Consider the following 11,498-nt stretch of genomic DNA (forward strand, 5'->3'; position numbering starts at 1 on the left):
GTAAAACACTATGCCTAAGAAATAAAGCGAAGAAGAAGTCATGTGATTCTTGCGGAAGTGTTGGCTTGACAACGGCTGTAATCGTGCTGGAGGTAGGATTATCAACAATTACATTTTAGAGATAGTGTTTTTGATTTGTGTTCACATGCGACCATAGAAAGACACTGTAGATTTACGTTGTCAGTTAGTGAACATATTTGAGGTCGATCGCTAAATGAAAGCTACCGTTACTTTAGCTTGGCCTATGTTTTGCCGTTTAGTTAGCTAATTACGTGCTAGGCTAAACCTGGCTAGCATTACCCCTAGCTTTGACTCGCTCTTATAAGATACGGGCTCCGATTTCTTTTCCCAGTCTTTTAAATTACACCAATGACTCAGTCACTTTACGCGGGGCTTGAGGACGGTCCTATGTTTTGTTCCTGATGTCACCGTTTCCGACATATACTGACGTGTATCTGATGATGCGGACTAAATTTAAAATGACATCTTACTATTTTCTGTGGTGCCGATTCGCCTGAATACGATCTCTGAGTATTTGATAATGCTAAAGTTCAAAACAACCTCATGCCTCGGCCTTGCCAGAACTCAATCTCTATCAATTTACAGCAGGACTCCTGAGTCAGAGCACCATTCATTATCAACTGAGAAATACCCAGCAGCCTTAGCAGCTATCTTCATGACCCCACAGTGTCACATTTCTAAAATCTTTGGCTTCTCCTTTTGCATTCACGGATATTCAGTACACTCCCTGTCATGCCAAATAAATCCATGTCAGATAAAAATGTGTTAAATGCAATAAACAAATCTACTGATTTACCTTTCAGCGAGCACTCAGAAGACAAAATGCCAGAAGTCAAGTCGGTATTCCGAGAAGTTCTGCCTAAACAAGGTTTGTACCACAGCAGCTGTTTGGACAGCAGTAGTCACAAACAAAAGATTGTTTGTGGGGCTCGATACAACATGTGAACTGTTTAGAAATTTGCAAAAGCTCGCAAAATTAGTCAGTGGGTGTGCTGTGCTGTCTGCTCTCTCTTTACAGTCTCTTTTACAGCTCAACACCATTGTTACTGTACCAACAGTTATATAATATGGCTCAGTACCATAGTTGTGTGACAGTATATCAATGCTGTTAGAAGTGCAATGCGTATTAATGTGTAAAAGCTGCTTAGGGGCCAGAGCACCAGATGTCTGAAATACCCAGATGTTTGATGCGTTGGTAAAAACTGACCACTAGTGGAACAGGGATTTAAATTTAAAAAAAACAAACAAACAGTAGGGAGCAATTGCATTGAGAGCTTAAAGATGTAACACTTGGGACACCCTTCCAATCCTGGCGCGCTGCAGGCTACCAGAATGGCACAATTATACTGTACTTATATAAAGTACAGACACAACCCAGCCAAATCTTTTTTTTTCATCATCTCTGCATTTATGCCAAGATTAGTTGATCAAATATAAGAATTCATCTTGGAGTTGTTGTTGTTGTTTTTTTCACAACATCCACAGGGCAGCTGTCCATGGAAGATGTCCCAACCATGATTCTGTGTAAGCCAAAGCTGCTCCCACTCAAATCCGTCACCCTGGAGAAGCTGGAGAAGATGCAGATGGAGGCTCAAGAGGCTGTCAAACAGCAGGAACTGGCCGGGAGGGAGCAGCTGCAGTAGACGCCCAATGGAGGCGTCGTGGAAGATTCATAGCAGCAGGACAAGTCAAACTGGCAGAAAAGTCCTTCCGATGGGAGGCACAAACCCAGTGATTTCAAGAAACAGAAAGGCAAAGGAAGTGGTGAGGTTGTGGGCACATGAGCTATAACAGTCGACTCATATGTCTCGCTGTTCACTAGTCATTGATGAATGATGTATGGATTAGATCTCTTGCCTGCCAACGTTTCCTGTATGGTCGGCCACTAAGCCTTTGAAATTTCTATTTGTGTCATTGCAATTTGGCCGTAATGCGTACAAGAAAATGGCAGTCAACGTCTTACATCTTAAGTAAATGAAGGTAAATGTCAGATAACAGACTTAAGTTGGATGTAGTAACATAGCACTGAATTTTAATATTGTGACATTTAGAAAAACAGTCTTGGATTATTTTTTAGTGATTTAATGAACAAACAAGGAGCAATACGTGGTACATTGACACACCAGTATCCCCCAGATATAAAAAATAAACACTCTAAACACCATTTTGTTAAGTTACCCGACTGGTATTTGTTTTTGCACTGTACTCATGTCTTGACACCTTCAATAATTACATTTTTGTGTAATTTAAAGGGTAAAAAGAAAAAGAAAAGTCAAGCACAGCATAGAAACAGCAGCTAGTTAGGGAGCCAGTATTGCATTTTTACCAACATGCTCCCCTTTATTTTTTTTATACCCCTTTATAAAGCTCTTGACACAAATCAGTCACCTCTGTACAAACACTGCTTTCTAGAAAACACAAAAGGAGTGGCAGTGAAATCAAGCAAATACTGTACAAAACAACATGGAATGACTGACACTGAGAGGTGTGGCACTTTAAGGGTTAGCTTATGTAAATGTTTATACTGAGACACCTTGGAGAAAGTGATCTACTTCAGTTTCAATCAAAAGTGCAGTTCTGCTTGGTTTTTTTTTTTGATACCTCACCTCAATTTCAGTTATGTACATTCTTATAACTGTTCAAAGGGAAAGAAAATGTACCCAACTATTTTGAAAAATATGCAAGTAAAAAAGTAGCTTTATCCTCTTCTTTTCCGGACATCTGGCACATAAAAAGGGCTCCTCAGTAGCTTTCAATTTTGACAACACCGCCATCTCCCTCGCTGACGAATCTCTTCCGGCCCCTGACACGAGACACAACACATCAACAAACTAAAAAACAAACAACCAAAAAGCAAGGAAACACATCTCCCCCAGCACAAGAGTGAGGTGTGTGAAAATCTGTTGTGTACACTTACCGACAGGGACAAAGGTCTCTTAACTTCACATCAATGATTCCCATGCTGAAGCTTTTATCAACAGTCTGCTCTAGGATGAAGTACGCACGAGGGACATCAATGTTGATTTCAGCAATGTCCATATAAACCCTTTCATATCCCTATGGAGGAAAAAAAGAACACTGTATATTAGATGGCATCTTAGAAAAGTTTGCGATAGATAGATAGATAGATAGATAGATAGATAGATAGATAGATAGATAGATAGATAGATAGATAGATAGATAGATAGATAGATTGATAATTACTTTAATGATCCCAGACTGGGAAATTATTTTGTTACAGCAGCAGTAGTGGGTCCGCAAATAAAACACTTTGTACATAACATAAATAGAATCCAATATATACATAGTGTATATATACAGTGCACAGTGTGCTATAAACAATAAACAATAATAATATATACAACAATGATGAACAAATTATGACGTGCAGTGCATAATTCAAGCACCAGGTGGCACCGTACCCTTTTCATTTGGTCCACAGTGATGACGGAGGAACTGGATAGCGACTTGAGTAGCTGCAAAACCATTTTGAATGTTTTCTCTCCTTTGGACTCGAGCACCATCACTATCGCCTGAGGACAGACATATTCACAGCCTTGTATCAATACACATAACCAAGAAGCAGTAAAAACACACATCTAAATGTATCTACTTATTTCAGATGAGACCAAGCTGGGACATTCTGCTTCAAACTAAAGCATAAAGGTTTACCTCATAGACAAACTCGTGGTGGAAATGTGGAACCTCGAGATCCTTCAGGCATCTCTCAGCCTCCTTGCTGTCTCCAGACAGGATGTACTCCTTCAGCAGCAGGTTCATCTGACAGGAAAGGAAATTGCTGTTAATAACCTTTGGTTGATTTTTCTGACAGCCACAGAGAGTTGTTGAAATAAACACCATGGTTGTAGGGACAGTTGCATACAGTTGATACAGTAAAATTATGTTTATGTTGTATCATTTGTTTTTCAGTTTTTTAGAAAAATACAAGTGAATTGTTTTCATTAAAGCAATGACCAACTATGATTTTAGTGAACCGACTTTGCTGTCACATCTATTTACCCCTTTGATGAGCTGTGTCACAGGTCTCTGGCCCCCGCCTGACCCCCACTGGTTGTCAATGCGTAGGCCACCCAGATTCATCTTCAGCAGCACCGCCGCCCGATCTAGTGCCGCCCTGGAAGATTAAAAAAAAATGTTTTAAAAAGGTTTGTGTGTTGTCACTGTCCCCTCTCCCCTTCTCCATGACTTGCAAGTTATCACACTGCACCTCCAGTGCCAGTAAGTCCAGTGTTGCACATATTTGTTACACCAGTTTTATGGATGTTCTTACTGTACTTACTGAAAGTAGAATTATTCTTATATGCAGACTAAAATTACTCAAACATATCTAAATTCTGTTATGTTTACCTTTAATAATACATTTCTATTCCTGTTTACATGCATGGTCACAAAACTCAAACTTAAGTTAAGGTGGCCTGCTCTTTTGTACCGTCCCTCCTGAAGTGACATCTCTCTTTATGCTATATTTAATAATATGACTATTACAGATATGACAAAGCTCTTGTGTGATATTGTCGACTGAATACCCTCTGATCTTTAGCAGTCGATCTCACTTGTAAACACTTACAACCTGATATAATCTCTTAAAACTTGTACGATAATATCACCAAACAGGAAGATGAAATCACAAACAAACAAGCATACCTTGCATATTCACAGTCAACTCTGCCTTTGTAGCCCTCGATGTAGCTCTTTGACAGTATTTGATCACTCACAGTGCGTGCAATGAACTGGCCCACCAACTGAAAAATAAACACAAGAGAGAAAAAAATCTTAACAACCACACACAAACTGCAAAGCACAACGTTAAACAGATATACCACATATTATAGAAACTTTATTCTCAGACATGATATTCTAATCGTAGAGCAGGGAAGTCAATCGAGGATGAAGCCAAACGTTAAGGACCTCATGTTCATGAACGACTCGGTCAAAACACAGCACTTCTTTTTGTGCAGGAGCATTTGAGGAATGCTGTAAGGGATGAACAGTTTTTCAGAAAGCCATTGGCATTTTCATAGATTTTTGGCGTTTTATTTGCTTTCACCTGGGAATTCTTTTGTTTTTTCTATATGGACGAGACAGACCAAAGCCATTATTACAGAGCAATGTTAAGGCTGTTGTTTTTCGTTTTGTTTCTTTAAATTCTATTATTGTTGCAGCAAAAAAACTGAATATGGTTGCACCAGAATACATTAAATTACATCAACCACTCCTTTTTGAAAGTCTGAGTGTATTCGTAAGTGAAACAAACAGCAAATCAAGTAAAGTACCAAAGACCTGCAACAATGCTGTTACACATAACAAAATTCTTTATGTTTGAAGAACTGGAAACCCGACAACAACACTGACATAACAGATGACTGACAGTGGCCTCAGTGGCACGTGTCTGTGTGTGTGTGTTTGTTTACAGTAGTGAGTAGGGCACATGATTCGGGGAAACAAAAAGAGCTTGCATTGCTCTTCTGGCCATCACAAAGCCTGCGCTCATCACTCATCATTGTTCCTGTTCAGACGAAAGGCAGCTCCGTCTCATCGCACTGTGGCAGAGGCCAGACTGGCAGGCACATGAGGAGAAAGAGAGGAGTGTGCAGTCTGTGCGAGTGTCTGTGTGTTTCAGAAAATAAGAAAAGAGTGAAAGGCGTACAGCGAGACAGTGCAGAGTCATAATGCGCCATTAAATCCACGGAGAACTGTGAGAGTGGGACAGAAATGACCAGGGAGCCTAAATGAGACAGTGAGAGGAGGGGTGTGGGGGAGGAGACCAATAACCCTTTGAGCGTCCTTCGCTGAGCTTGCATTTTGCCAGCACAGACAGACAATGGCCAGAGATCTCATGTCTGTGCAGGCTGAAAAGGAAAGAGCTCAAATACACACACGCCACACACTAGCTCTCTCCCACACATCAACATGTCAAACCACACTGTTGTTCCATTGTGCTACACCACAGACTGATTGAAATTCAAACAGAATGCCTCGTTTGTTTGCAGGTATGAGCCCGTTCTACTGGTTTGTTGAAATATCCAAGATGTCACAAAAAATTTAAGCTGTTACAATAAACTTTTCATTCTTTGTTTATTCTGGTGGCACTTGTAGACAAAAGCTGTATGAGTACCACTGCTATAGGTGTACACCAACCCACCAGGAACTGTGGTGGGATTTAAAGCCAATCGTAAATAGCAGCTAAACCGTATAATTACAACGTCACATGATGCACTCTAGCCCAAGAGACTTATTCCTAAAAGTAAACATTGTGAAAGTAGCAGCTGTTAACAGTGGATACATTTTCTGGTGAAATTATTTGTAGCACTGCCAGAATTTGATCCATGTGGAAAGACTAGAAGAGCCGAACGATTAAACCATTTTATTTACATTCAAGTTAGCGAAGGGCTAAAACAGAAGTTAGCTAGCTTGGCTGGGGGAAGCCTCTGCTGCAATCCTCTATTGGCCGAACAATGCGGAAGCTATGTAGAATATCTGCGTAATATTATATCCCAGAAATCAAACTGTTATATCCAGATTCTCCCCAATACATCCATGGTGTTCTAGGAGGCTCACCTGCGGGGCTCCAGGTGTATCCAGGACCAGGTCCGGCAGCTCCTGGAGTAGTTTGTCGAAGGAGCTTTCCATGTCACCGCGGGACAGAATGGACCCACACAGGTCAGCCAACAGCCTGGAGGTGAGCTCCCGCTGGCTGGCTTTGGCCTCCAGGGCCAGCGACACAGCCAACGAGGGAACCTCGCTCTTCATGGGGCCCAAGTTCAGTTCTGCAAGCAGCTCCTGAATGTGGACAGAGACGTGAACTTGGAACGAGCTTTAAGGTTGTGCTCAGTGGCAACTGTTGTTATTTTCAGAGCACTAGTTTACTGACAGGTTGTTTCCTGCACACTTACCGCTACTTCATTCGTGTCTGCATGTTCAAAGTACTCTTGCACTATGGGGGTGACAGTCTTCTCAAAGTCCCTCTCATCCAGCGGAGGAACCACAGTTTCATACACACAGTTTTCCTGTGAAACACACATCACACTCCAGGTCTCAGACAATTACACATTATAACCTACACTTGAGGAATATTAACTGCAGGGTTGTGCATGGGATTTCTTTTCTACAATATCAACACCATGGTCAGTACCTGAGCTTCGTCATAGTTGGGGTCTTTCTCGTCTACCTGCTCTGGTTCATAAACTTCACCAGATCGGCCCCACACACCTTTCCCTCCAGCCCCACCTGCAGACAAAGGTCAGTGATGATGTTAGACATGATATCTGATATCATCACAGTAGGGGATATGGTAAAAAGCAACGCCATGTGGAGTATCATATTCAAAAGACTCACTGATAAACATATAGTGGTTACCAAGTTTTGTAAAAAAAGAAGTGCTCATAATTGAATATGGAAAGGAAAGGAAGTTAAGTAGCATGAAGAGAAAAAGAGCTTGAGGATCTCTTAACATGTTTTTATTTAAATATGACGCCTGAAAAACAATTTCAAACCCTTTTCAAAGCGGAATTAATAAGAAAGTGGAGTGGTAAGTGTTACAAAGTGTGGTGTCATTTCTTAAAATACGGAGACACAGAAACTTAATTGAATTTAATCTCAAGTGTTTTTGTAACAAGGAATTTAGGGTCTCCCACCATGTCCACTATGAAAATGTAACTAGTTCCAGACAAATCCCAGACAAATTTACTGAATTCACTCACTAAGAGCATGACCAGCCCCATGCTGTGAGGTCGTCGGTGCCCTTCCAGTTATTTTGTTTTCCTGAGCTCCAAACATAATCTGATATATCCAGATTATTTTCAAAAACATGTGATATATTCATCACAGGCCCTGATGAGTCAAGTCTCACAGATTCATTTTCAAGAAGAAAAAGGTGTTAAAACTGTCATTTGGAAAAAAAACAGTGGGCCTTTGACTTCACACAGAGTGAGCCGTGTTGAACTGGCTTGGAACCACACAATGGATTTTCACAGGTGACGCTCCACTTACTGTAGGATGTCTGTATCCAAAAGAACCGCTCAACCAATCACCATCTTACGCACAATTCTCACGCGGCACATCTCTCAGTTATAGTTCATAACACAAGTTAGACTTTAGGAAGTAATTGTCCGCTGGTCAACAAAGATAACACAACAGTTGTTGCAATAGCAATACTAATGTCATATGGATCATTATCAGTGTGTATAAACTGTATTAATTCCCAAGATAAATTCTTCAACCCCACAACCAAACATGCTGTGATATAATCTCTCTATCTGGAGAGGTGACGCCTTTGTACATGTTACACAAACAAACATCTGCTGTGTCTGAGGTCAGCACCAACAGATTGCAGACAGTTTAAGAAGCCCAGGACCAAGCAGCTTGTGTCACATGCTTTGAAACCTCCATTAGTCCCACCCAGTATGTGGCAGATGACATGCTACTATATTTAGCGTTGTGCAAACATGTCCCACTTAAGTGAACATGGTCCGCACTAGTTTGCTCTAACCAAAGGTTCTGTGCATCCACTGCATTTGTCTTTTAGAACTGCAATGCATGAACATTTAATGCAGCAGAACTCAGAGCTCAAATAACAGGGCTCCAGTGGCGTGGCACTTCTGTTATGCAACCTGAAAAATGGACAGACACTGTGCCAAGAGAAACTACACTTGCTCCAGTTCAACTGCCCATGGGGAGAGCCAAGTGGCTGAACTGTGATGCAGTCTGCATACATGTAGTCGTTGGGTGCTTACATCGCTGAATGAGGTTTCACAGTGAGAGACAACAGAAGATGTAGATACATTTCTAATCTACTTATACGTGTGTGATGTGTTGTAGTAACTTATCAGATACAGTTGAGGCGAAGAACATAGCAGGGCAGAGAAGTTATCTTTGGTTTGATATACAAGTTGGATAAGGAACCACAGTGAGCCATTATGCAACAACATCACACACAATCAGTTAGTATATATCTATACTTGTCACTGTGCCCTGGCGCACAAGATCGTCTCACTTCAGTGATACAAAATCAGATCAAACTGAAACACAGGACTAACAAATGCTGCGCTGGCTGTATTAACATTGTAACTTAATTTTGAACATAATTTTCCCTCACAATAACAGCAAGCAGCCTCTGTAGAAACTAATGACAGTCCAAAGGGTGAAATATGCTCGCCCCATCCATTGCATTAGCAGAATATCAAACAAAAGCAACTTTGGTACACTATACACAAATGTTGCCGAGATTACCGTTTAACCTCAAATGGAAATTTACAGAAAAGCTTGGCTGACCAGATGGCAAGACAAAAAAAAGGGTGCTTTTAAATGGACGTGACCTGCTCCAGATCAACTAGCCATTTGTGAACATGTCAATTGGTTTATGGCTCCTAAAAGGAAAGCCATCAGGTGACGATAGTAGCAGGTCACACAGTGAAGAAGGCTTTCCCTTTGTAGCTCTGAAACAGCAGGGGCTCTTTGATTTGAACTTTTATTCACCTGTGTCAACGACAGGCAAATGGTTATCCTGTGAAACTGAGACACTTGGTATCACACTGTGCAAGACAACATAACATTATCATACCACCATCTTCAGAAACAAATGCTTAAATTATGAAATGTTTCATCTCACCTTTCTTTGGCAGACCTCTTCCCTTGCCCAATCGAGACTTTCTGTCCAGCAGCTTGCTCTTGGGGCTAGTGGGTGCCACCGTGGTTCCTCTGACTGCATCCCCGTTGTCACTGAGAGAGTCTCCCCTGCCAGAGTCCCTGGAGGAATTCTTTCTCAGCCTCCGCTTGGCCTTCGCCTTGAGACGCGCTTCATGGATACTGTTGCTGGACGAGGACACCCAGTTGCCATTGATCTCGTTGTTGATGTTTTTGTTGGCGATAACTGATCCACCATTGTCTTCTTCTCCAGATGCAAAGGAGTCACTCAGGTCCTCAGCCTCTGTTTCATTACAAGAGGAAAAATAGGGGAGAGTTTAGGAGTAAGAAGCTATTATGTGCAAGACAGATCAGAGAGCCTACAGCTGATACATACATTATTATTTGTTCAGATGCAAATACAATGAATATTGTATAAAAAATATGTTTTTGTCAGATTATGTTACTATAGTCAACATCTGTTTGAGGTCAGCCACAACATGTAGGCTGAGCAGCAGAGTGAAATCAATGGCAAATTCAACAACCCCAAATACTGCAGGCAGTGCAAGAAATAAGCAATCAACCACTTCCGCATGAAAAAGTCCCAGTGCCCCACATCAGACACAGCTGATGGAGCATCAAACTGCTGTGACTGGCTCACACTTACCGACGGGGTTCGCGTTCAGCCAGGCCGCGCAGTCAGTTGCCATGTTTCACAACAGATTGGATTTGGCAGCGTGCAAAAACAATAATTTTCCAAATGATACCTGCAATGTTGAAAAGGAAACGGAAATGTAATACGCAGACGTGCTTTAATAACAAGCCCGGACATGCTGCACAGCCACAGGCTCCCCTCCCCCTTCTCATTCAAAGTCACTCTGTTGGTAAACAATGGCTAACGTTGCGCTAGCTTGAATGTTTACTGTCAGCGGTAATAGCTGCGTCAAAAGACCAAACTGCAGAGCCGCTAACTGCACAGTTGAACAACAACTACAACTACATACATACTATGAAAACATGCAATTCACTGCTCGTTAGTGCTTATTATGCATCGCTCATTCGTCTTTTATCTCTTACTAAAGACCAAAAGTCAGTAAAAGATTTAATCTAAACTGCAGTCCGCTCGCACGGTGAATATCTTTAAGCTACTTCGACAAAAATCATTAAATCCTTAACACTTGGATGGAAAACATGCATTTCTTTCGCTTTATCGATTAAATAACTCACAGTGAAATCACTGACCGTTTGTTGTGTCCGAGCTTCAAACTCTGAACACGGATCCTGTTGTTTTTGTTTTATCTACCCAGCAACGCAGGCGCGTAGGTGTGTTTTTTCCTCATGTGATTGGCTGGGGGTGTGTGGGCTTTTAAATACAAAGGGCCAATGAAAATCCAACACGGGATTTTCTTCTCGCATGTTCTGTGTGGTCTGTGCGGCTGGTAGGCTGCTGCCCCCTACCTGTGGTGCGGGAGAACAGCACCTCTCTGGCCTGTACATCACGTCAGCGTGTGGAAAACTAGAACTGACTCAACTAAATAAACACGTCTCTTTACATGCACCAAAAGTTGAGTTAAATGGGCATTTATTATTCTATAAAATGTGACATACTGGTTTATTTTGCCCCTGTATTTATTTACTTTTGTATTAATTCATCTATTTATTTTCTTTTCAATTAATTAATTAATTAATTCCTTGATTGATTTTGGATTTTATTTCTGGATCAGTTTTATGTAGCCTTTTGGGCCAAAGTTGAATTTTTCGTTTTAATACTGCAACTGGCCACGAAAATTGGAGGCAAAGGCCGAACAACAGCCTGGTGTCCAGATCCATAATAC

General features: G+C 41.3%; 1 protein-coding gene and 1 long non-coding RNA gene across 3 annotated transcripts; one reads left to right on the plus strand and one right to left on the minus strand.

Moving 5' to 3' along the window:
- Position 1: 1 nt before the first annotated feature.
- Positions 2 to 2,185, plus strand: LOC115588706 (uncharacterized). The gene is made up of 3 exons (XR_003985408.1): positions 2 to 92; positions 825 to 889; positions 1,507 to 2,185. It is a non-coding gene; the product is annotated as an uncharacterized LOC115588706 (long non-coding RNA).
- On the minus strand, positions 2,088 to 11,010 carry pdcd4b (programmed cell death 4b). 2 transcript variants are annotated; one of them, XM_030429457.1, is made up of 12 exons: positions 10,906 to 11,010; positions 10,331 to 10,430; positions 9,650 to 9,967; positions 7,175 to 7,269; positions 6,936 to 7,049; positions 6,601 to 6,822; positions 4,687 to 4,784; positions 4,042 to 4,156; positions 3,694 to 3,801; positions 3,444 to 3,554; positions 2,939 to 3,078; positions 2,088 to 2,824 (listed from the first exon to the last, which is right to left on the minus strand). In XM_030429457.1, the coding sequence occupies exons 2-12, from the start codon at positions 10,371 to 10,373 to the stop codon at positions 2,764 to 2,766; spliced, it is 1,425 nt and encodes a 474-aa protein (XP_030285317.1). In that variant the 5' UTR covers positions 10,374 to 10,430; positions 10,906 to 11,010; the 3' UTR covers positions 2,088 to 2,763. The 2 variants fall into 2 exon arrangements, with proteins under 2 accessions (XP_030285317.1, XP_030285327.1); XM_030429467.1 differs by having other exon boundaries at positions 10,891 to 10,967.
- Between the last annotated feature and the right edge of the window lie 488 nt (positions 11,011 to 11,498).

The sequence above is a fragment of the Sparus aurata genome, chromosome 1, assembly GCF_900880675.1.
Source record: "Sparus aurata chromosome 1, fSpaAur1.1, whole genome shotgun sequence".
Lineage (NCBI taxonomy): Eukaryota > Metazoa > Chordata > Actinopteri > Spariformes > Sparidae > Sparus > Sparus aurata.